Source organism: Arachis ipaensis, chromosome B3 (assembly GCF_059453495.1).
Source record: "Arachis ipaensis isolate K30076 ecotype BB chromosome B3, ASM5945349v1, whole genome shotgun sequence".
Classification (NCBI taxonomy): Eukaryota; Viridiplantae; Streptophyta; class Magnoliopsida; order Fabales; family Fabaceae; genus Arachis; species Arachis ipaensis.
Genome location: NC_142438.1, coordinates 11,252,236 through 11,277,922, shown reverse-complemented (window position 1 = coordinate 11,277,922; position 25,687 = coordinate 11,252,236). Strand labels below are relative to the sequence as shown.

The following is a 25,687-nucleotide window of genomic DNA, read 5'->3' as shown; positions in this document are numbered from 1 at the left end:
CATTCAGCATAGGAATACTGCTAATCTGCGCAGAAACATTGGTAGCTGAAGTCATAGTTTCTGGATTAGAACAAAAAGAACATGCAGTAAATATTAGTTAATTAATGGGTAAAAAATCCATATTGAGATATCTAGCACAACATTAATTTTTAATCTTTGGATAGAAAAATTAACTGTAAGTGATACTCTCATTGCAGTAATCAAATATTGTCAAAATTCCTGTCACACATTAAGCCTTTCTTTGGACCGACTTAATGCGCACATGGAAACTTAAACTTTGCAACCTATTTATTACCGCATATATTTTCTATTAATTGGCCAAACAATAACCTTCCTTTGGGCCGATTATTGATCGCATAATTAATAGAAAATAAATAAAAGTGTGCAATACTTATTATTTGGCCAAACAATAAACTTCCTTTGAGCCGATTATCGTTCGCATAAATAATAAGTATTACTTTATTCTTTAATAGTTACCCAAATATATATTTACCATCAACATGTGTATGTAATTCGGCCAAATACAGACCTTCCTTTGGGCCGACCAATATTCGCATGAATTACATATCACCATATTCCTAATGTTTTAAATAAATCAATTTTCACAAAAGAGGCTACTTTGGCAGCATAATGTTCAATCAATTTATTTCAAAACCAAATCTTTATAAAATAGATGGGTATACTAATCCAAATTGTTACTAGTTTCTTTATGTAACAATTAAATAATATTTTTTTTTTATTTTTATTATTCAAATATTATTAATATGTACACATAACTTGGCCAAATATAGATCTTCCTTTGGATAGATCAATATTCGCATAAGTGACATATACATAATAATCCCAAAAGAATTATTAATCAATTTTATTCTAATTAATGCTTTACAAAAACAGATCCGAGAGACGATCAAGGATTAGTAATACTTTATTAATATTGAAAAAAAAAAATCAATTTATTACTTACCCAAAAAAAATCTGCCAAACTAATAAAAGGAAGACCGTCTCATGTAAAATATATACATGTCCTCATGTATAATTAATTAATGATGTATATATATATAAACGATTAATAGTATACATATATTTATATATATACGAAAGTAATCCAAACGGCGACATGTACATATACCCTAACACACATATGTTGCTTTACTCATATATCAAAGGGGCAGCACATGTACAAAATTCATTAACCAATAAATCAATACATATAAAGAAGGTACTGAAATTCATAAGGTCAATGTATACACATTAAAAAAAAAACAAATAACGAATTCACCGGATTCATAAAATTGAATTCGATCCAAACAAAGCAAACATGTTTTGATCCGGTGAAATTAAAAAAATTTAATATTTTTAATGGTTCAATTATGAATGGCTCTGATACCACTTGTTAGAATAAATTAATTTTAATAACCCAGATCATCCATATTGAATCACCAAAAATAAATATATCATAATGCGGAAGCGTACCTGAATTCATAAACATGAATTATGATTGGAAGAGTTTAGATCTTGTAGTTCTTTCGATCTTCCTCAACCAAAGCCTTCTGTATTCCTAGGAGGCTGAACTGCAACTCTTTTGATGGGGAAAGAGTAACAAAGACGGCTTTGGTATATTGGGGACCGAAACCCTGAAGGTCTATTTATATTTGAGCATGGCACCCATTAAACCCTTAAGCCCAAATAAAATAATATCTAAAGCCCAAAAGATAATATATCTAACGGGCCTGCTACACATACAAGTATCCAAGCTTCCAAGTTGGCCCAGCCCAAATCGAAGACACGCGCATAAGGAAGCATAACATGGCGCGTCAAAATCACGCGCTCAACACAAACGGTTCGTATGGCAGACTCTTCCACTTCCTCCACTTCTTCCACTTCTCAAAACGCTTCGAAACCAAAGAAACGCTCCCAATTTCGAGCAAAAATCAAAGTTCAAAAAATAGAAATCGTTGTTCGAAACCTCCATCAAAACAACATCAAACTCTACGTGAAGAATCTGAAGAGAAAACGAAGCAAATACACTCAACGTAAGTTCATCAAGAAAACCTCCCAATTTTAGTTTTCTTCTACGTCGTTCTTCTCTAGGGTTTACTGTGCTATTATTCTTGCTTCTTTGTCACACTGTTCTAAGTTCTACGTCATTCTTCTAAGTTTTACGTCGTTCTACATTCTTGTTCTAAGTTCTCTTGCTACTGTTGTTGATTTTTGGGGCTTTATTCCGTAGATTGGGGGTTGTATACTGTTTGAACTTGTAATGTGACTTGATATTGATACATGTTTGAGTGATATCTCACTGATATATATGAATGTATCTGAATAATTTCAATGGGTGTATCTCACTGTTATCAATGGGTGTATCTGATTCTTACATATGGGTGTATCTTACTCTTATCAATGGGTGTATCTGACTCATATATGCGTGTATCTTACTGATATCTGAATTAATTTGATATTGAAGCATGTTTGAGTGATAACTGACTGATATATATGGATTTATATGAATAATATCTATGGGTGTATCTCCCTGTTAACAATGAGTGTATCGGATTCTTACATATGGGTGTATCTTACTGTTATTAGACCTTGTAATGTTGCTTGATATTGAAACATGTTTGACTGATATCTGACTGATATATATGAATGTATCTGAATAATTTCAATGGGCGTATCTCACTGTTATCAATGGGTGTATCTGATTCTTACATATGGGTGTATCTTACTGTTACTAATGGGAATATATTTGTGTGTATTTTTTGTTTCAGACAAAATGGCAGCAAGAAACCAAACGAAAGACCTTAAGTGTGCCACACATCTCCTGAGTGATAAGTTCAGAAACATGGCTGAGGAGAAGAAGGCAATTGTCAGGGATCTCGGATTTGGTGGGTTGATGCATGTCCCACCTCTAAGGGTGGATCACCAACTCTTAAGGGAACTGGCAAACAACTTCAAACTTGGGGAGAACAAACTGAAGACAGGATATGGTTCTTTCCAAATAACACCAAAGACAATAGGTGATGCGCTTGGCATCAATGCAACAGGTAACTAGCTCAAAATTATAGGTGTATATTAAGTTCATGCTTGGGTGTATTTAAGGTTGATCCTTGGGTGTTTTTGAACCGATTTTGATACTTTGTTGTTTTCTTTTTTGTAGGAAATCTGTTTCCTGAGAAAGTTGAGTATAAGCAACTTTATAAGCAACTTTCTGATGATGACAAAATAATTTATAGAAGATTCCAGGGTAAGACCCTCAAAAGTCTTACCGATGAAATGATGGAAATCGGCGTTGGCAGCGAAGAGGAACGCCTGATGTTCAAGAGGATATTCATCCTCTACATACAGATGGCGTTCCTTTTGCCAACGACGATAAACAAAATATCGCCCGTGCACCTCGCCCCAATTTTTAAGATGGACGGCATATCGGAGAGAAACTGGGGGGCGCATGTTTTGACCTTCTTGATCAAAGGCATCACAGACTACCAGGATAAGAAGAAGAAGGCAATTGATGGCTGCCTCTTTGCCCTCATGATAATATACTTTCATCTTTCTGAAAACAAAGGCAAGAAGAGGGCTGAAAGACCACCAAAGCCTTGGATTGCCAACTGGACTAAGGAGAAGTTGGTGGAAAGAATGACTGCAGAAAAAGAAGAAATTTTGGTAAGTAAACATAATATGTTGCTTCTATTTTATTTACCTGAATGCTGCTAGCTAAAATATCTCATGTTTCAGGGAATTGTGAAGATGGCGGAGACAAGAGCAAGAGAAAAAATGAAAGAAAAAGAAAAAAAAGAAAAAAAACAAGAAATCAAAAAAACAAAAAAAAGGAAGGCGAGTCCAACATCGTCTTCGGAGACAGAAACAGCTACTGACAGTGACACTTCTACCTCTGAGTCTGAGACTCAACAAGACTCGGAGGATTCAGCAAGAAAACAACACATCAAAAAGGGGAAAAAGTAAGTACCATACTTGGGTGTAATTTCTTTTTCGAGTTGGGTGTATCTTGTTGATCACGTTGGGTGTATTTTAATATGTTCTAAATAATCACTGTTTGCCTTCCAGAATGGACTCCAGAAAAAGAAAGCAGAGGCAAGAGGAGCCAGATTCTGATTCAGAATCTGAAACTGAACAAAGTGATGAGTAATGTCCTGAAATTATTACTCCTTTCTTTTGGCTTCATTATAAAGATTTTGTGTATTAACTGAAGTGTCTGTTATTAACTTATAGGAGTGAAGAATCATCACCTGCAGAGAAGGAGAAGGAGAAGAAAAAAACAAAAACAACACCAAAAAAGTAAGCACTTCTTTGCATAATATTCTGTGATAAAATTAATTTTTTATTTCTGATTGGTACTCTTTTTTTTCCACCCAGAACACAACCAAAAAAGAAAAAAGTTCTCGTGGAGGATTCACCTCCTAAAGAAGACCAATACTTTGACGGGTACAGTACCTCGTAAGCTATATTACCGTCTATCGTCGTAATTATTTTTGTTAACATCTTCCTTTATGAATGTAGTGAGACATATGAAATATCAAGTGACGAACTGGATGAATGGCTAGGGCAAAATGTTGATAAATCTGCTGCAGAGGGGTATGTCTTGATGGGCTGTCTATTTCATATTTTGTTGTGTTTTGCATGCTAATAATTGTTTCTTGTTTCGCAGGGAGAACCAACCTGACCTGCGATCGACAGAAGGTCGCTATGTGTCGTCTGAAACGTAAGAAGCTTTATTATTTAATAAAATCTTGTTATCATGAATTGGGTGTGTCTTGTGGTACCATTTGGGTGTATTGAGTGGATCAAGTTGGGTGTATGTTGTCTAATAAGTTGGAATATTAACTTTGTTGTGTTGCTTGGATCAAATCTGTCTTAGAATACCGGCTGTGAACTTGGGAACTGATGCTCCTTCCTCTCAAGGAAACACAGAACAGAGTAGTGTAAACCAGCCGTCACAGAGCATGTAATTTCTCTTTCAAATAACCGTTACTTTTGTTCTTCTATTACCCTTCTACTTCTAATTCTGTATATATTTTTTTTTAGAAAAAAAAGCCCTTTATTATTTTATTCAAGAAAAAAAAGGCAGGAAAAAAAAGCAAAAACTGCAAGTATGTAAGTTCTCAAAAAAACAAAGCCTGTCTTCTTTTTGAATTGTTCGGGTGTATTTCTTGAATTTCTTTGGGTGTATTTTAGGTTGAGTCCGTCTGATTCGAATATGATGGTTGTGAGGGAACAGACACCGTCCGAAGCGCTTGCAATGTGAGTTTTACAATAATATTCAACCTTATAACCTTATTATTTTCAAAGGCGTTGTTAACCTTTCATTTTTCTTCTTGTTTAGAGTCCCGATTCAGGTTTTTGTGCCGGCATCCCAAACAACCACAGAGACAGATTTTGAACCAACCCCTATGCTACAGATTGAAGGGACTACGGAAACGTAAGAAATAGTATTGAGTGTATATTTGTTTGGAGTTTGGGTGTATATTAGCTAACAGTTTGGGTGTATATTGTTCCTGATTAGTTTCTTTTACGCCGTGATTAATTTTTTGTAACTGTGCAGCACTCCTGAAACCCCCAAACAACTTCAAGAGACCACACCCACGGTTCCCCCAGCTCCAACTAAAGTGTAAGTTCATCAGACTAAAATCAATCTTTCCTTATCATCTGTATATTCTTATTCTTATTCTTATTCTTATACATGATGACGCAGTCATCCAGACGCAGAAGACGCTGCTGCCCTGTTGATGATGGCACGGACAGCTTCCTATGTTCCGAAAACAGATCCAGGGGTGCCATCATTCAGCCTTGGATTGACTGATTCAAGCCAGGAGGGGGCGTCAACACAGGAGACAGAAAGGGAAAAATCTCCAGAAGCTGCGAATTTGATAGAACAATTGGACAGTTTGGTCCAAAGAATAGCAAGCAGCGCGACGAAGGGAAAAAACACAAGTCCACAAATTCAGACGGAGACTGGGGGAGAAAGTTCTGCAAAGTTTGAAACTCCTCGGGGATTATATCAGATTACGGATGATATGAAACAAAAGTGCTACATCTGGGGGACGAGACTGAAGGAAGATGCAGATGGAAATACTAACGAGTATGAGGAGATGTGCACTCTGATTGGCCAAGGAGAATACATTTTGATGAGAATGCACCTTGCTTCCCTCCAGGCAAAAAGTGATATAGAATCTCAGGTAATATTAGAATAAGATTACTGTTTTTACACCAAAGTCAATTACAATGCTTATCAATGTAAAATTGATTTCGGCATATATTTCTAGATTGTATCTGCCGTCTGCCTCATCCTCAACAACAAAAATGAAAAGAGATTTCAAGAACAAATATACTGTCTCCCCCCCGATATTGTGGTAAGTGTTACTTCTACGAACTTCGGGTGTATTTTCTGTATTGATTTGGGTGTATTTGTCACGTTCCATTGGGTGTAAGTTTAGTATTTCATTTCTCGTTTCCCATTCTTGCAGTGCATGGCGCTTTCGGATCACCCAAACGGGGAATTCGTATCACCAAAAACGAAAAAGGAATTCAGGGTGGAAGCCTACCCGAGTTTCATTCCCTTCATAGATAGAAAAAAATTGACTTCGCACCCATATGTAAGTTTTCGTTTGCTAAATTTGTTACTACGCTTATTTACTTATTTGCAAAATAAAATAACACACTGTTCATGTGTGGGAATCCTTCAGATTTTTGCCCCTGTCTGCTACGCCGGGCATTGGTGGTTATGGCTGATAAATACAAGAAAGCGTAAATGTCAAATACTTGACCCGCTACACAAAATAGCTCCCACTGATGAGAGAAAGACCATTAATAAATTCACTGTAAGTTGCCTCTGTCTTCTTTACTTTAATAGATAGGTCTATTTTCGTTACTTGTGATGGGTGTATATTGTCCATTCAGTTGGGTGTATCTTGTCCATTCATTCGGGTGTATTACTGATTTGTTTTCGTATTTAAGGGATACGTATTTTCAAGATTGATAGCATATGCCGGCGGGAAACCTCTTCAGAAAGGGGAGAGGGAGAAGGAAATTAAATCACCATATGTTAAAATATCAGGCCAAAAAACAAGGTATAAATTTGTGAGTCTGATCATTAAACTTTTGTAAATGAGATTTGTAATTTATTTTCTTTGTTTTCAGCTATGACTGCGCTGTGTACGTTATGAAGTGGATGGAGATAATTGAGCCGGAAAACATCAAAAAGGGGAAGTATCAATGGGATAATTGGCCACAGGTAACTGTCTTTAGAACCATATAACTCTGTATTACTTTACTGAATTAATATTGCTGTTTAAACAGAATATACTTTTTTATTGTAGGAGGAGGTGGACCACTATAGAGTGGAGTACGCATCCCGGATACTATTCAGTGAGATGAATACCCAGAGAGATCAGGCAATTAGAGAGAGTAGTGCTATAAGGCTGTCGAAGCCATCCTCTATATTATTAAGTCCGTTTTGTCAGATTAATTCTGCTGATATAAAAACTGGGTAGTTTGTAAATTGAACAAATGATGTAAATATTTGCCATTTATCTACAACTTCTATTCCATGTATATTTTTTCCCATAGTTAAACTATCTGTGCTGGTAAACTGTCTGTGATGTATTCAAAAGCTGTATTACAGGTGCTAAAATATGAAGGAAAAAACACAAATTATAAAATGCTACACCCAACGCAAGTCTAATAATACACCCAAGGTTGTATTAAATATACACCCAAACTGTCTGCGCTGTATTCAAAATGTATGAATTACATGTACTAAAATATGAAGAAAAACATCAAATCAAATATAAACCCATAACCTGAGAATTTTTACAGCTTTTGTTTTATATTTATATCTAAATTGTGAATTAACGAAAATACACCCGAAATAACAGTGCTTTTACACCCATATTCTGTAATACTATACACCCAACCAGTTATCCCCTGCTGCTGGTACCCTGAACTGATAACTCATAACGTGTCCTTGATATTGGCTGCAATTTGAATGCGCCGCTGATGCAGCATCAAACAGGTTTATCTGAAATATAACATACACACATTACCTAAACTATTAACGAGAAAAATAAACTCAATCGCCACAAATTTAAAGAACATTACTTTTACCTCGCTTAAAACTTTCGTCTTCTTCTTCTTTGTGGAATTTGCGATCTGTTTCTCCAGCTTTGAACCTAGCCTGTTTTTTGGACGTCCTCTTGTTCGAATCCTTGGCGGGCTTTGAAGCTCGTTAACGGATTCCAAGTTGGCGTCTTCGTGGGATAAAGAAGATGTCCCCTTCCTTTTGGCTTTTAATGCTTCCATCTCGGCCATGACGTTATCGTACGCGCGGTGCAGAATTGCAGTCAGCTCCTCTGATTCGGAGGCAAATTCGCATATATTTTGCGAACGAAAAACCAATTGGTCGAACCTCTTGCTTCTTGGCTCCATTAGTGGCTCGTCGTGGCTGCTCTTGATGTGTGTGTGTCGCCTCTTTACCTTCTTGCTCCATCGTTCCAGTATGTATCTCGGTGACACTTGGCTTACTTGTTCGAAGCTTAACACGCTTAGTGCGTGACGGCACAGTATCCCTCTCGACTCGAATAATAAGCAATGGCATTTTACCTCGGCTGCAACCGAGTCGTAAGTAACCACGAACTTGTTGAATATTGAGCTGGAAACTTGTTCTCCGACTTCGTATACTGAATAGCCTAGAGCGGAATTCTTTAGTCTGGTGATGCAATTCGCCTTTCCTCTGAATTGCGCTTGGACTTCCCTAAACTTTGCGTGAGTGTACGCATCTTGAAACTGAGCTTCAATGCAGGATTTGGTTGCACACGGTATGACCGTATGAAAATCTGCAGCATCTGATTCTCTCTCTGCTTGCTCCCTGCTTCCGAGGCAATTATCGTATTGTTTGACGAACTGAATAAGCGAGCTGTTCCGGGTGATATACTTGTTAAAAAATGAATGCATGCTCTCGCTCCTTTGTGTGCTTCTCATCCCTGCCCAGAAATGGTGATCCAGATAGATAGGAACCCATATGTGACGGTCTTCGTACAGATCTGCATAATACACCCAAAGACAGTCTATAAATACACCCAAAAAAACATGCAATTTACACCTCTGATGCAGATTTTAAAAAGACATTACCTGAAAGCCACTTGTTGTCCCCAAGACCAAAATTCAGCAGAAAATCGTTCCAATTCCTATCGAATGAGTCTTTGCTGTGAGAGTTCCAAACAACTTGGCTCATTTCTTGTTCGATATCGGCATGTCCCTTGTACCCGTTTAATTTGCTTGGAATCTTCTTCATGATGTGCCAAATGCACCAGCGGTGAACTGTTGTTGGCATACAGGCCTCTAAAGCCCTTTTCATGGATGCGCACTGATCGGTGAGAAACCCTTTCGGAGCGTTTCCTCCCATGCAACGAAGCCAGCTTTGAAATAACCATTTGAATGATTCAATTTCTTCGTTCTTCATCAAAGAGCATCCGAGAAGTGTTGATTGACCGTGGTGATTCACCCCGACAAAAGAACCACAGACCAAATTATATCTGAAACAAATTACCATGGTCCAGAATGCAAAATCATTAGCTACACCCTAACAAATGCTTCGCATACACCCAATCAAACAGCCAATATACACCTCTACTGCGGATTCGTAAAAATAAATTAATTTGGCATCATAAACAGGGACAGTTTGTTACCTGTTTGTATTGTAGGTGGTGTCGAATGAAATGACGTCTCCGAAATACTCAAAGGCGGCTCTGCTTCTTGCATCGGCCCAAAAAGCCAGCTTAATCGATTGATCCTCTTCGAGTTGGAGCTCAAAAAAGAAATTCGGATTCTTCTCTTTCATTCTTAAGAAATATTTCCCGAATCCCTTTGCATCTTCTTGTTCGGAAACATTCCGCACTTCCCTGGTAATGTAATTCCTCACGTCCTTTTCGATAAAATTTAACTCGCGGTGACCCCCGGCAGCAGCAACAAATGATTGGTAGGTTTTGCTTGGTCTGATACCGGCCTCCTCGTTATTCTCTATCGTACGACGAATGGACATGCTTAGTTCCCTGTGCTGTTTGAGCATCTCTGCTTTGCTTGGACAGCAGGGGTGTGAATGATCCAGCACAACCTTTGAAATGATCTAAGCACCGACATCCTTCAATGTGTGTATATAAATTCTTGCAGGACAGTTTAGACCGGCTGTCGGATTGGTCTTCTCGGTTGGAGATATTTTAGATTTCCATTTTCCCTCTCTGCTACATGTAATCAGTTGGTTCTTAATCTCGTTTCCCTTCCTATTTGTGCACCAAACTCTTGTAGAGAAACCTGCAGCCTTGGCGTAGTTCCTGTAAAATTTTCCAGCATCTTCAAGGGTAGTAAAGGTCATTCCAACCTTTGGAACAAGCTCGTCATCAACAACTGAGAGAGGCTGCAAAATACACCGTGTCAGAACTGTAAATACACCCATAGATATGATTCAAATACACCCAATCATGTCTAATACCATACACCCTAACCGCAACAACTCAACAACAGAATGACTTTTAAAGCCATAAACTGTAAATACACAGCATGCAGATATAATACAGTTCTAAAAACACACCTAATCATGTCTGTTATAATACAGCTGAACAACAACAAGTAAATTAAAATAACAAAAAACCAGTAAAGTGTAGATACACCCACACTTCTAGCTAAAGTACACCCAAACAAGAATTGATCTACACCCGAGCGTCTGCTACAAATTCCAGGTAATTAATCACAACTAATACATTGAATCGACAGATTCACGTAAACGTGTTACTTTCACAGTAATGTTCAGTAATTTTTCAACTACACAATGCTATACAAATTACTGAAAGAAATTTCATACTAATCCTATGTAAATCAAACCTCAGGGACTTCGTTAGTTTCTGACTCATAATCCACTTCGCCTGCATTCAGATGACAATCTGAGGTTGAATGATCCATTATCTTCAAAACGAGATCAAAATTTGATTTCGAAAAACAACAAATCAAAAATAGAAAACGAAGATGGAGTTGCAGAGAGAGACAAAGGTAACCTAAACGAAGAAGATGCTAGTGAGAAAAGGAGAAGAAAAGAACAATGGAGAAGAAGGAGGGTAAACGCGGGAGAAGAAGAAGAACGAAATCTCAAAATAACGAAAACGAAAAGGGAAAGAAATATTTTAAATCTGGTAGTTAGATATACGCGCGATGTTATATAGCGCGTGTAATCAACGTCCTGAAGCAGCGCGTATTTTGATCTTATTGTTTAATGAACTTGTATGGCATACAAGCCATTAGGGCTTGTATGCAGAGCTTTTCCGTATATCTAAAATCCATAAAGATAATTATCTAAGGAACAAAAGATAATATCCGGTTTTATTCTCATTTAATTCCAAATCAAAAGTAATAATGACTTATTCAATTTAACATTTATAACAATAAAAGAGATCATCATTATATAAGTCATTTAATTTGAAATAGCATAATTTGTGATTATAATTAATATATGTATTGCCCACAAATAAGTTAGGAAATCAAATAATTTCCTAACATTTAGAACAAAAAAACATCTAACTATTCAATACATTCAAACGTACTTCTCTTCTTTTTAACGCTAAATCAAACACATCCTTAATCTATATCTATTATTAAATTTTTTTATTTGAGTTTTTCACAATTGAGATAAAGCCTAGCAATTCATACATCTTAAGTGACTTTTAATACACTTGTATTCTTTACACCTCCCTCGAACTAAAGAGGAATTTTTGAAAACACCCTTAGTTTGTACATAAATTCATTGAATAAGGTAGTTGGTAGAATTTTTATAAAAATGTCAGCAATTTATGCATGAGAAAGAATATGAACAACATGAAAGTGGTCTTTAGAAACATGATCAGGAGAAAAGTGGAGGTCCACTTCAAAATGCTTACTCCTACCATGAAGGACAGGATTCTCGGCTAAAAGTACAGTTCCAAGATTATTGCAGAAGATGGTGGATGCAATGGGTGAGTGAACTCAAATTTCTTCCAGATCCACACAAGTTTCGTTGTCGTGTCAGCTAAACAGCGATATTTTGCTTCTGTTGAAGACCTGCTTATAGTTTGTTGCTTGAGGCTACTATGGAAAATTGAATTACTACCCAAGAAAATACAATAATCACTTGTAGATCGTCGATTATTAATATTTGTGGCCCATTCAACATCTGCAAAGGCCAAGAGCCAAAAATCAAAACACTTTGTGTATTCCATGATGTTTTATACCTGTTAGATATCGAAGGATTCTCTTGACAATTTTCTAGTGGTGTTCATGTGGTTGGTGCATGAATTGACTAACCGGATTCATTGAATATGAGATTTCAGGATGAGTGAGAGTAACATATTAAAGACCATCTACAATTAATTTGTACAATGTAGGATCTTCAAGCAGATCAATGGCTTGTAGAGTCAATTTTAAAGAAGGCATCATAGGAGTAGGCATAGTATTAGAATTAGACATAGTAGCTTTATTTAGCATGTAACACCCTAACTTGTATCACTTTATGATTGTACTAAAAGTTTGAGCGTTACTTACTTCTAAACTTTTTTATTATATACTATCTTTATTTAATATTGAGCCTTCGCGAATACGAACTGAAACTTTAATCAAGAAAAGGAAAGGTTTTTACTTTAAACCTCTTAATCACAGAATTATGCTAGATAACCAATAATTTTTTTGAACAAAATAAACAACCACCAATCAAATCAAAACACACTACACCTCTAGATTACCCACCTAAATATAAATATTAGAATAACCATTCGCACACCTAGTGAAATGAACATCCGATATATCCATTGTTCACATTGTTTAATATTTTCGTTGTCTACCTATACTTTTCCTAAAAATATATATATTCACATAGCATTAAATACATAGACTTATTCAGAAATTCTCAAATACAAATCCTACCCCTATAAAACCAAAATAATAAATGACGAGAGGAAAAATAAAATCTACCAACTCAACTTGTAAAAGTAATCTTCTATGCTCCTGTAGTTCCACACTAAACCTTCGCACCTGTAGCTAAAAGGGGGTGGAAATAGGGGGTAAGAACTGAAGAGTTCTTAGTAGGGTTGGGGTGTATAGTTATATATATATATATATATTCATTGCATATATACTTGGTCAGCAATAACAGTCAACAAAGTACAATTCAATTCAACATAGAATCCAATCACAAGCACACACAATCATAGAAAACACACTCAAAAATAAATATGCGCAAGTAAGTATGATGTATGTCTATTCCTCTCGCAGGCCATGAGCTCATGTGTTGATTGCCTACCCGCTTCCGACATTACCCGAGGACAAGTCCCAGATATGATTTTCCAGATACATACAGTGTGCATATAAGTCTTACGGCCAAGCCGCATACAGTATGACTTTTAAATGTATTTCAATATGCTTACATTTGGAAAACAGTTCTCAGTGTGTGGGAGTCCCCACTATACATTTGGCACTAAGGCCCAAACAAGGTCGCATCTGCTCTCCTATGGCAGACAGTCTTTTAAAACTTTTTCTTTATCTTTGTCCTGTTCTCTCCTGTGGCAGAGATCCTTTCAATTAATACATTCTTTTCTTTTTTGTGCTCTGCTCTCCTGTGACAGAGATTTATTGGATTCTTTTAATCTTTATTCTCTGCCCTCCTGTGGCAGAGATTCCTTTAGTTTCTTTTAATTTGTTCTTTTAATTCTTTTTATTCTCTGTTATTTATTAAATTATATTCCTACTTAACCCAGCAACCTTTGTCTGAGTTTGGCTTCCAGTGCCATAACCTCTATTAGCAACTTCTATCTTACAGGTGCGACTCTCTTGAGCCGATGTATGCAAACATAATCTCTGTAAGCAACCTCTGTCTTACAGGTGCGACCATCCCCTGGATTGACCGATGCATCTCTGGAAAGCAAATCTCGGTAGACTCACCACCATATCTCTACTTATCTCATTTTTTTCGTTCTTTCTTTCTTTCTTTTCTTTCTTATCATTCCATAATATAAATTATCTTCATATTATTCCCTCGCCTTTCTCTACGTGTCTTATGGAAAGAGAATCAAAGATTCTTAATTTAGATTTATCTTTCTAAAACTTTTAGCACAATTCTCTGCTTACCCTTTTTGTATATCATAAATAAAATAATATTTTTTAAATAAAATACTAATATATTATATTGATACAAGTAATACTAGTATTAATAGAGTAAAGTATCGTTTTTGTCCCCAACATTTGGGGTAAGTCCCAAAGTTGTCCCTAACGTTTCAATCGTCCTATTTAAGTCCCTAACGTTTCAAAATTGACTCAATATTGTCCTGCCGTTAGGGATCCGTTAATTAACAGAATTGACGGCGGGACAAAATTGAGACGATTTTGAAACGTTAGAGACTTAAATAGGACGAAAACATTAGGGACAAAAACGATACATAAAAATAAATTTTAATTTAATTTTATCTTTCAATAACATTAATTTTTTACTGTACATAGTACTCAATTATTTTTTAATTACATCTAAATAAATTACACTTAATCACATTACTTTCATTTTAAATAAATTTATTTTTTTATAATTTTAAAGAATTTTGATACATTAGAGACAAAAAGTATAATTTATATTTTATTATATATATATATATATATATATTTCTTTTCTGCAAGTTTATATACTAGTCATTCTATAAATATTTTATGATAACTAAAAATCTTTAAGAGTAAAATTATAAAAAAAATAACTTATTTAAAATGAAAGTAATATGATTAAGTGTAATTTACTTAGATGTGATGAAAAAAATTAAATACTATGTATAGTAAAAAAATTGATATTATTGAAGGATAAAATTAAAATTTATTTTTATGTATTATTTTTGTCCCCAACATTTTCATCCTATTTAAGTCCCTAACGTTTCAAAATCGTCTCAATTTTGTCCCGCCGTCAATTCTGTTAACAGATCCCTAACGGCAGGACAACATTGAGTCAGTTTTGAAACGTTAGGGACTTAAATAGGACGATTGAAACGTTAGGGACAACTTTGGAATTTACCCCAAACATTTGGGACAAAAACGATACTTTACTCAGTATTAATAATAAAGGAGTATTAACATTATTATTTTTATATCAAAACTTACTTATTAACGTTCTATTCTTTAAACTTTTAGGAATTATATTCCAACTTTAAGCTTTTAAATATTTTACTTTTTAACCCAACATTTTATAAAATTACTAATTTTAATTTCATATTTAGCAAAGTTACTAATTAGTTTCATATCTCTAAAAATAACCCTGAACTCTTACAAAATATGCGGTTTACTCCAAAACTTTTACTTTGTACTCAAAATACCCCCAAAGCCTATATAATTACTATCTTTTAACCCCGATCTTTTATCAAACTACATTTTCATATTCAAAAATAATATTTGTGCTAGTGAGAAATACTCTTTCAAAACTAAAATCTTTTCTTGTGATCTTTCAAAATATATACTTGATTTTAAATCCGTTTTTCGAGCTCTTCAGTTACCGATTTTTCACAACTTTTAATTTAATCTCTCGATCATCAAATCTCGTCAATTTCTTCAAAATAACACATCACAATAGTCTCAAAATTATTAAAACAACTACAGCTGAGCTGTTCCTCATAGCCAAACCAACAAATCACAAGCAACAACAATAATTCAACATAAACTCATTCAAACTCAAACAATAATCAACCAAATAAACATTCACATTTAATTATTATAAAATTACCAAAATCCTACTTCCGTACAAAAACAAAATCAATGAAAACTTTGAAAAATCTTTCTGACCGAACTGTCGAAGAGAAAAACGTCAGTAATTATTTGTATCTCCTAAAATTTCAATTAGGTGAACTCAAAAGGAAGAGGAGCTATATCACTATTAATTTTTATCGGACAAAAGCAATGTCAATATATAGAGAAGAAGGATACAAACACTTTTATCGAATTAAATTTTTTATTGGAATTACGAATTACAAGAAATCGAAGTCAAAAGCTCAGAGGTTTTTACGGTTTCTCTCTTCTTTCTCACTACTAGAAAAATAGTTATTACAGATGGATATTTCTGACGAATTTTATCCCACGGAAATACAGACGGAATTTCAGAGAGATTTTTTGTCGAAAAACAAAAAAAAATGAATTAGCATAAATTACAGACAGAAAAAAAAATCCGTCGATACTTCTGTCGAAAAAATTAATTTTTTCCCATAAGAAATGGTTACAGACGAAAAATCCGTCTGTAATTAAATAGGCAAAAACGCTGCGTTTTATTAAATTATTACAGACAGAAAAATCTGTCTGTAATTTAAAATTTTCCGTCAGAAAATTTTAATTTAAACCTAAATTCACCCCCTCTTTATCAAACCCCTTTCACACACACACACACACACAATCACAGAACAAACCAATTGTTCCTCTCTCCTTCAACGAGCTTCTCCGTCACACGAGCTGCTTCTTCTTCTTTCCTCACTCACAGCGCCACCGCCGCCACCCTAACCACCGCAGCTACCTTGTTCAGTAGAACACAGCCCCTGTCTCTCTCGTTCTTTCTCGTTCGCAGAACAAATCAAGCTCAAGCTCCTGTTCTCTTCGTCTCAGGTGAGCTCCAGCACGCCGGCGCCACCTGTAGCAGCGTCTGTCCCCACCACCGCCGCGCCTCTCTCTCTCCTTTTATCCCCACTCAATTCTGGCTCGCATATCTTCTCAGCGCCGCAGCCATCATCTCCTCCAGTCAATGCTTCCAGGTTTTAGTTTCAAAATTCTTTTAATTTCTGTTAAGTTCAATTAATTTTGTTTAGTTAGTTTGATTTTAGTAATTAATTTAGTTAGATTTGTTTTCTGATTAGTGGATTTTTAGGTTTTGATTAGATTAGGTTTAGTTAGATTTGTTTTTTTCTGATTTTAGTAATTATTTTTATTTAAAATTTGTTGTTGAAACTTTTTTCCTCATGGTTTTTCAATTTTTGGTGTTTCCTTTCACTGCATTATCTTTTTTCTTTTGCTGCTGCTTCTTGCTGTAGTGTGATAGTGATCCTTCTACTTGGAGCTACATCAATGATCATGTTCATTTTCATATAGGACAGTAAGTTTGACTTGCTTCAGTAATAGCATATTCTGGTTGTTTAATAATGTAGAACATATGCATCTAAATTCTTTAAACTTTCTTACTTTTCATTGTTATAGGTGGTATGCTTCACTTGGGATATATGATGTGGCTGTCAAGCATATGATGGAAATCTTGGCCTGCAGTCACCAGTCCAAGGCAACACAGGAATTATTCCTTAGTGACTTTCTTCAAACTGTGAAGGTGATAGTGACTTTATTTTCTTTTCAGATCTCATGCTTAGAACCTGATTGTTAAAATAATGAACTGCCAATAGTTTGATTTAATGTAATTCCTGAAGTAGTGTGCTTTGTAGAACAGGTTGGGGATGTAGGACACATTCTTGATTTGATGGCTGTGGTTTTAGAGAATATTTCTATTTCTACCCTCCTAGCCAGAACAACAATTTCTGCTGTCTATCAAACCGCAAAATTAATCAGTTATGTCCCTAATGTGTCATATCAGAAGAAGGCAAGCATTCCTACATAGACTGGAAATAACATTTCTACCTATTCAGCTTTATTCATTTATCTAAAGACATAGGGTGTTTTTCTGGACTTATTCCAAGCTTTCCCTGATGCCTTGTTCTATCAATTGCTTGTGGCCATGGCTCATCCGGATGTGAAACTCAAATTGGAGCACATAATGTCTTCTCTATGGTGCTTATGCCTTCAATGGTTTCTCCTTAGTTGGACCAGAAAACAAAGATGGCTATGAAGGTACAGAGTAATAGCTTCCACATTCAGCATGATAGTTTCTCTGAAGTAGAACACTTAAATGGAAAACTGCTAGAAGGAAACACGGTTGCAAGAGTTACTGGGGATAAAAATGATGTTCATCCATATCGTGGTTATAGCTTTACTCGTGCACTAACTGATGGAAAAGAGGTATGACATTTTCTACTTATCGGTATTAATTGTATTATCTTAATAGTGCCATAGTGGGAGCATATGATATGATGGAGTTCGTGTCGATCATATTTAAATTTTATTGATTCCTCTTGGATTCAATTTTATAACATACATCTATCAGTTGGTTTGGTCATTTATTTTTTATTGTCCAACAATGGAGACCCTTGGTTGTTCCTAACCATGGGGTTATTCTTTTCAGGATTTAGGTTCTCTTAGATTGAGCAGTCACCAAGTGAGTCTGTTGCTTTCTTCCATCTGGGTTCAAGCAACCTCTGTAGAAAATAGCCCTGCAAATTTTGAGGCAATGGCACACACTTTTAGCATCTCTTTATTGTTTACTCGTTCTAAGGTGAGATTGATGTATATCAAGTGTCATGATTGGTTTTAAATATCTGTGATCTGTGAAAACAATAAAACAATGACTTTGCCATTTTGTTCATCATTCATATATTGTCTAAATTTTGAATTATATGTTTTCTAGTAGCTGGGTTGCTTTTTTTTTTTAATTTATTTTGCAGATATATTGGTTACCATAAAGCCTCCAAGTTCCAATTTATTATGGACTTGATGGACTTGATGGAACTGGATTTTTTAATCATTTCTGCCATGCTCTGCTTTTGATCAAGATAGGTTCTGATTTTGAGTGAAAATTTTTGGATTTTGAGCTCGGCAGTGGCACATGGTTGGGCTCCACCAGAGATGGAAGGGTGGCTTTCCTCACCAATTTCAGGGAACTTGAAAACCTTTCGGAACCCAAGACCAGGGGAGACTTTCCCCTCCGATTCCTTCAGGTCACACACTCCATCTATTTGTTACTTTGTTTCTTAAGATCTTGTTACTTTGCAAATTCATGTGACTATTTTCAAAAATTGATATATATACAAAAATTGATACTAACTCTTTATACAATAAATTTAAGTCACATTATTTTCTCTAATGATGTCATGTCACAATTCTAAATCACATATAATTCAATCACATATCTTTTGTTATTTTAGTTAAGGAGGAGGAATTGCAGCTTCTATGAAACAATTCCCTGTTGTGAGGGATCATTGTGTAATCAGTTAAAGCTATAGCTTAGAGCATGATATGTTTCATTCACAAAAGAAATTGTTGATAACAATTAAAACCTCCTTGTCTTTTTATTGTTCCTTTGCTGCTTTTTATAACTCGAGTTTTTGTGCAGGGATGTGAGAGGGAGGTTGCTGAGGCTGGGAAGCAATCCGATGAGTTCTTGCAGGAGTGTCTCCTGTAATTATCGTGGGCTCTTGTTCACTCAAAATGATCGCAAGATGTACAACGTGGGATAGCAATGCTTGAAGGTGGCTCCAAATTTTCCTACCTTTTGAGTTAAGTTTTCTTCTCTCTAACATTCTTCTCTCCAAATTTTGTTGCTTTATTCTAATTATTTGAATGTGTTCTTGTTTGACAGTTGACTGAACAAAAATTGATGAGAAGGAAGGTACAAGCTTTTCTTGTTTGAGGTTACTTGCTTGTTAGAGTTACTTGCTTGTTTGAGGTTACTTGCTAAGATTAAAACCTCACTATCTTTCACTTAAAATTTCTGAAGGTTTTGATAAATTTTACCACCAATAGAAGCAATTTCAATTTCCCTGTTAATTGTGTTGTTATTGTTGTTGGAGGAACATGCTTGAGAGATTGTCTCGCTTCAGTATTGTTATGCTTGCCATGTGTTTGATGAATTTTCTGAGAGAGATGGAAAAGAGCGGAACTTGTTTTCTGTGCTTCCTTTTCCCAATTCACAAGATTTAGGTACTTTTCCTCTTGGATTGCTTATGAAATTGGGTGTAAGTTTTCTCATGTTTTGCATTTGTGATTGGTAGAATTTTTCCTAGCTTGAAGTTGTTAGTTATTATTAAACCATGTAAAACCATCAAAGGTTGGATCATACCATGCCTCTTCTTTAAACTTTGTAGGTTGGATCATACCATGCCTCTTCTTTACTGGTGGCATCCAGACCTCCAACTCCTGGAGTTCTGAGGAATTGGTTTGGAAGGTCTTACAAGTGTCTTGGCTGGTCTCTGGGGAACTGGAACTGGGTCGACAACTATAACTGAAAATGTCCACACAATTGCTGTGACTAAAATGGGAAGCCGCAGGGCAGTTCAACTGGGAGCTTGCTTTTTAATAGTGTTGTCTCTTGTGGGTAAGTCTTTTATCATTTTGTTCTTGGATCTAACCTTCACGAAATGTACATTAAGCCATCTTAGAGGCTATTGGTTCTGCATATAAATAGCCTTTTCAGAATAATGTTCTTTGAGAAGCTAATCTTCGAGACTGTAACTATATATATTTTACTCAGGAAAGCAGTTTGTTTTAGTTTGAAATATTCAATGTATCATGTTTGAAATGATGTGCATATAAATATATAATAGTTTTTTTTTTGTTCTGTCACTTGTAGAACTTCTTTTCATGCAATCTGTGTTTACCTATGCTTATGCTATACAACAGGTAAGGTTGGAGGTTTCATTGCTTCACACTCTAAATTATAGTAACTAGATCTCTTTCTCTGTATGTTTCCTTCACTTTTCCAGTTTAGGAAAGACCCATCCTTACAGTTGCATCATTACAACTAGTTCTCCTGGAATTTGGTGAATCTCGTGAAACGTTGACAAAATGTTATGCCACTAAATGAATGCTACATTTATTTGGTTTTGTTCATATGCATGGTTGTTCTGTTAGCATGGTTTTGATGATAAGCTTGATAGAGATTGTATTTTAGTATTTTACTCTCTCTGTGATCTTTTGGTTTATTTGCTCTCATTCCCTAAGAATTGGATCTCACTCAATCTGACAAATAACTTGTATGCATGTTTGTTTTTATGCATTATGTGCATGACCATGATTGAAGAGCATGCAAGCATGCAAGCATCTCTCTTAAATGTGAGTGTTCCTGTAGAACAAATTAAATGTGCTTCAAGAGCATGCAAGTAACTCTCTCTCTTGCAGTTCTGTTTTAAAGTTGTGTTTTTGTTATCCTCCTTCACTTTTTTTAATCCTATAAAACATTGCTAGGCTTCTGAAATCTGTCCACGTCCTATTTTTTGACACCAGGGAACTGCATATGCTCAGTCCAATGCAAACAAATCAAAGAAGAAGAACTAGATGAACAAATACTTTCAAGTTTCAGCCACATAAGAGTCTACCATGGAGTGAAGAATCATGTAACTCAGATTAGATTGGAGAGTTTAAACTTTAAAGAGAGCATGAGGAAATAGTTTTATAATTTAGGCTGAAAGTCCTGCCCTTCTCTGTTGTAGTTTAAAAGAAATTTTGGGGTATTTTTTTATCGAGATAGTGAGATATTGAATAATGGTGTTGAAAAATAACATCCAATTTTATAGGTATCATGTAATGAATATTATGTTTATCTATGTGATTTTTGGCTTTCTTTTTTTCAATTTACAGTGTGTTTGATGGAGTAAATTTAAAAAACAAATCTAAAGTATTTATTTTGCAATAGAAAAATTTTAAAAAAAATTCTATTTTACCTTACCGACGGATTTACAGACGGATTTTCTGTCTGTAATCAAAATGTGAGATGATTTTCCAAAGTTCAAATTACAGACGGAAAATTCGTCTGAAAATCCGTCTATAATTACAGACGGAAAATCCGTCTATAATTATAGACGAAAAATCCTCTGTAATTACAGACGAAAAATCCGTCGGATAGTTCGTCGCCTTTGGGAAATGGATGGAGAATTTACAGAGAAAAAATCCGTCGGTAATTTTCCGATGGAAAAAAATCCGTCGGTAAATAATTTTCGACGGAGCTTTTACAGAGGGACAAAATCTATCGATAATTTTGTCTGTAACCAAAAATCCGTCTGTAATAAAGACTAAATCTATCTGTAAATCTGTCTGTATTAATCTATTTTCTAGTTGTGTCTCTGGTTCTTTCTTTCTTGCCTTAGCCAAAATGAAGCATGCAAGGCTGAGGTACTAATCATCATGATTTAGGGAAAAAAGTTACACTTACGAGGTTTTAGATGTCTTTGGTTTGTTTATGGCCTTCGCCAAATACGGATTAAACTAAGATAATAATAATAATAATAATAATAATAATAATAATAATAATAATAATAATAATAATAATAATCAATTTAAAATTTGTCTATCAAACTAGTTTTTAATAAGTAATTTAAACTAATAAAATAAGTTATAATTAAATTATATTTCAAAAATTTTAAAATTTTATTTAATTATTTTTGTTAAAAATAATTTTTTAAAAAATAAAATCTTAATATAATATAATAATTATTCATAAATAATTAACAATTTAATTTTTAAAAATTCAGAGTGTTAGATAACAAATCATTAATGTACTTAGCTTGTGAGATATGAAGATCACCCTCCATTAGATAGAAAATTAAATTCTAATCTCAGAAAATGATGTAAAGTTCCCAAATCCTCTAAACAGAATAAGAAATTCAATTGATGGATAAAAGTTTGTATTTCATCATTATTGTCTCCTGTAATTACTATATCATCTACATAAGCTAATAAAGATATAGCAGAATGAGCAGTAAATCTAACAAATATAATAAGGATGAATCTGATTTAGTGTTATGAAAATTAAAATTGTGGAGTAGTGTGTAATTTATTAAATCAAGCACGAGGTGTTTATTTTAAGTCATAGATGGCCTTGTCTAATTTACATACAAGAGAAGAATCTGAAAAAATAAAACCTGTGGTTATGACATATAAACATTTTCAAGCAAGTTTTCATTAAAAAATGCATTATTGAAATCAAACTGACGCAAAATCTATCCTTTAAAAATTGCAATAGAAAATATAACTCAAATAGTAGTAGGGTGAATGATTCACTCCCTCAATTTGGTGGTATCCCTTTGCTACCAAACGACCTTTATACTTTTTGAAAGGGGTTGTTGAGTTAAGAAATTAACTAAATTAATTAGTGATGACAAACATTATTTTTGAGCAAAATAAATAATTAGTGTTGATTAATTATATTTACTTATTAACTAATTGTTTATTGTTGCAGGCCAAATGTTAATAGCCCAAATGGAATAAAAAGCAATCAGCAAAGAGTATTTGGCTGAAAGCAAAATAAAGAGCTCAAGCAAAAAGCAAAGAAAGAAGCCAAAGAAATTAAATCGGGCCAAGCATACCAATACCTGATCTAAGCCCGAATTGATTTCAATTCCCTCCATCTTGCTCCAACCAAAGCAACGTTCCTCTCCTCTCTAATCAAGTCACATCAAGACTTCAGAAAAGTAAGAAAGAGAAAGAGAAAAAGCTTCCTCCATAAGCTAGTAACCAAAGAAGCAAGAAAGAGAAAATCTAAGCTTGAAGCACAGAAGCTAAAGCAGAAAATCTAATCCAAATCAAGCTTAGGTTAAAGGTAATCCATCTCATCTTGCATGCATCAGATCTTCATCCCTTCTTCCCAACTCTCTGCTCTATTCGAAAATAGCATTCAAGGGAAAGTTGATCTCTGTTCTTCACTGCTACAAATTCACTGTCACAAGAGATTATTGGGGACCAAGTTGCATCTCTATGGTTCAGATTTGGTTGACCATTGGAAGAAAATTTCGGTTACTCTTATATGGCTTTCGGTCAAGTTGAAGAAGTCAGAAGCAAAGTTTCCATTGTGAGGTTTAATGGGAAAAAGTGAGACAGTGGGTTGGTGAAGCTCAAGGCTAAAGGTGTTGACCTTGGAAGAAGAACCAAGCAACATGCAAGGAGATAAAAGAAGCTAGCTGTTCATTCAGAAAGCAAGGAGAGAAAACCAGTGAGTAGAGGTTTTGTTCTGAGAGATAGCACTTTGAAGAAGTTCATCTAACTGGACAGTGCTTCCTAATCAAAGGTGCATTCCGCCAGTATGAAGAACTAAATCAGAGGCTTGCTAATCTGGTTTTTCGCATAGCACAAAGGCTGTTGATGAAGTCAATCTCCTTCATGTTTTACAGATTGTAATTTACTTTTCAATGTTTATCTTTCTATAATTTCTTGAGTGAAAAGGCATTGTGAGAAAACTCAAGTAAAAGCCATGAGTGGAAAAAGGCTGAGTGAAACACTTGAGAAAAAAGCCTAGAGTTATTTTCTGATTTCTTTAGGTGTGTTTATGTCTTGCATCTTGTACCTGGGAGGTATCCCTTTCTTAGTTGGGTTAGTACTAAGAGTGAATAGTTAGGTATTAGCATAGCCAATGTCAAGTTAGGTTAGAACTTGAGTGTGAAAGAATTGGGTCAATCCTGTGTTATTGGTGTATGTAATATTGTTAACTATAGTGAAATTCTTCCATAGTTGTGGAGGAGACTGGATGTAGGTTGCATAGCACAAGGCAACCGAACCAGGATACATGCTGGTGTTAGCTTTTCTTTCTCTGCTGTGTTCTGTTTTCTGATATTCATGAGACAAAAATAAATTGTCTCATAAATTTCCGCTGCTGAGTTCAAACAGAATCAAAATTGCAAATTTGTTTTAAAAGGGTAATAACAGCAACGAAAAGGAAGGCATAGATTCAACCCCCCTTCTCTAAGCCTACCACAACCTTCAATTGGTATCAGGAGCTAAGGTCTCAAGAATCAAGCTTAACCGCTTGGAGCAAAGATCCAATGGCGAACAATCTGGGCACAACCACAGTTGCCTACACCCTCACTGAAGGCCAGTCAAACAACCGGCCACCTTTCTTTAACGGAAAGAACTATTCCTACTGGAAAGAAAGGATAAGGATCTTCATCCAATCCATTGACTACAACTTATGGAAGATCGTTGTGAGTGGTCCCAAGATCCCAACAAAAACAAGTGCTGATGGAGTGGTGACTCCGAAAGAAGAAGCTGAATGGAATGAAGATGACAAGAAGAAGATAGAGCTGAACGCTAAAGCAATCAACCTTCTTCACTGTGCTATCAGCTTTGAAGAGTATCGGAAGGTGTCTAGATGCAAGACAGCCAAAGAAATCTGGGAAAAACTCCAGGTTACACATGAAGGCACTAAACAAGTCAAAGAAACGAGGATTGATATGCTGCGAAAAGAGTATGAGATGTTTAGCATGAAGGATGGAGAAAGCATTGATGAAGCATTTGAGAGATTCTCAATCATAATCAATAACCTTGATGCTATGGGTACAAACTATGCAGAACAAATCTTGGTGAAAAAACTCCTCAGAAGCCTCACAAAAGAGTGGAAAAACACTGCCACTGTCCTAACCGAGAGTAACAACATAAGTCCCATAACCTATGATGAGCTGAGAGGAAAACTCCTTGCCTATGAAGCCACACACACAAACACAGACTCAAAGAAAAAGGGAATAGCCCTCAAGTCACAAATAGAACCAAAAGAGAGTGAGTCTAGTGATGGTATTTCAGATGACGAGCTTTTGTTTTTTGCTAGGAGATTTAGAAGGATGATGAAAAGCAAGGGCAAATACAAGGGTTCAAGTTCAAAGGAGCAAAAGATGGACTTGAGCAAGGTGACATGCCATCATTGCAAGGAGGCTGGACACTTCAAGTCAAACTGTCCAAAGCTCAAAAAGGAGGACAAAGGCAAGAGGGAAAGGAAGAGAGTACTCATGGCAGCTTGGGAGGATATTGAGAATGACTCAAATGAAGAAGAAGAATCAGAAGGAGATGACAAAGACTG

The 25,687-nt window shown here is 35.3% G+C and overlaps 2 protein-coding genes across 18 annotated transcripts; both read left to right on the top strand.

Moving 5' to 3' along the window:
- The first annotated feature begins 1,738 nt into the window (after positions 1-1,738).
- Positions 1,739-7,505, top strand: LOC148569847 (uncharacterized). Its single transcript, XM_088506911.1, has 21 exons — positions 1,739-2,033; positions 2,769-3,044; positions 3,158-3,660; positions 3,733-3,956; positions 4,063-4,140; positions 4,228-4,293; positions 4,372-4,440; positions 4,516-4,590; positions 4,664-4,717; positions 4,874-4,960; positions 5,041-5,109; positions 5,191-5,256; positions 5,339-5,434; positions 5,558-5,623; positions 5,708-6,191; positions 6,279-6,365; positions 6,480-6,608; positions 6,699-6,833; positions 6,970-7,082; positions 7,153-7,246; positions 7,332-7,505. Exons 1-21 carry the CDS (start codon positions 1,847-1,849, stop codon positions 7,503-7,505), a joined length of 3,132 nt encoding a protein of 1,043 aa, XP_088363037.1. The 5' UTR covers positions 1,739-1,846.
- An 8,913-nt stretch (positions 7,506-16,418) lies between these two features.
- Positions 16,419-21,479, top strand: LOC107629560 (uncharacterized). Of its 17 annotated transcripts, none has more exons than XM_088509061.1 (12): positions 16,419-16,787; positions 17,064-17,125; positions 17,227-17,350; positions 17,468-17,617; positions 17,836-18,033; positions 18,257-18,406; positions 18,688-18,848; positions 19,244-19,379; positions 19,490-19,519; positions 19,701-19,830; positions 19,995-20,224; positions 21,133-21,479. In XM_088509061.1, exons 3-8 carry the CDS (start codon positions 17,270-17,272, stop codon positions 19,365-19,367), a joined length of 864 nt encoding a protein of 287 aa, XP_088365187.1. In that variant the 5' UTR covers positions 16,419-16,787; positions 17,064-17,125; positions 17,227-17,269; the 3' UTR covers positions 19,368-19,379; positions 19,490-19,519; positions 19,701-19,830; positions 19,995-20,224; positions 21,133-21,479. The 17 variants fall into 17 exon arrangements, with proteins under 17 accessions (XP_088365187.1, XP_088365186.1, XP_088365188.1 ...); XM_088509060.1 differs by having other exon boundaries at positions 19,244-19,406; XM_088509062.1 differs by having other exon boundaries at positions 19,244-19,406; positions 19,701-19,865.
- Positions 21,480-25,687: the final 4,208 nt, after the last annotated feature.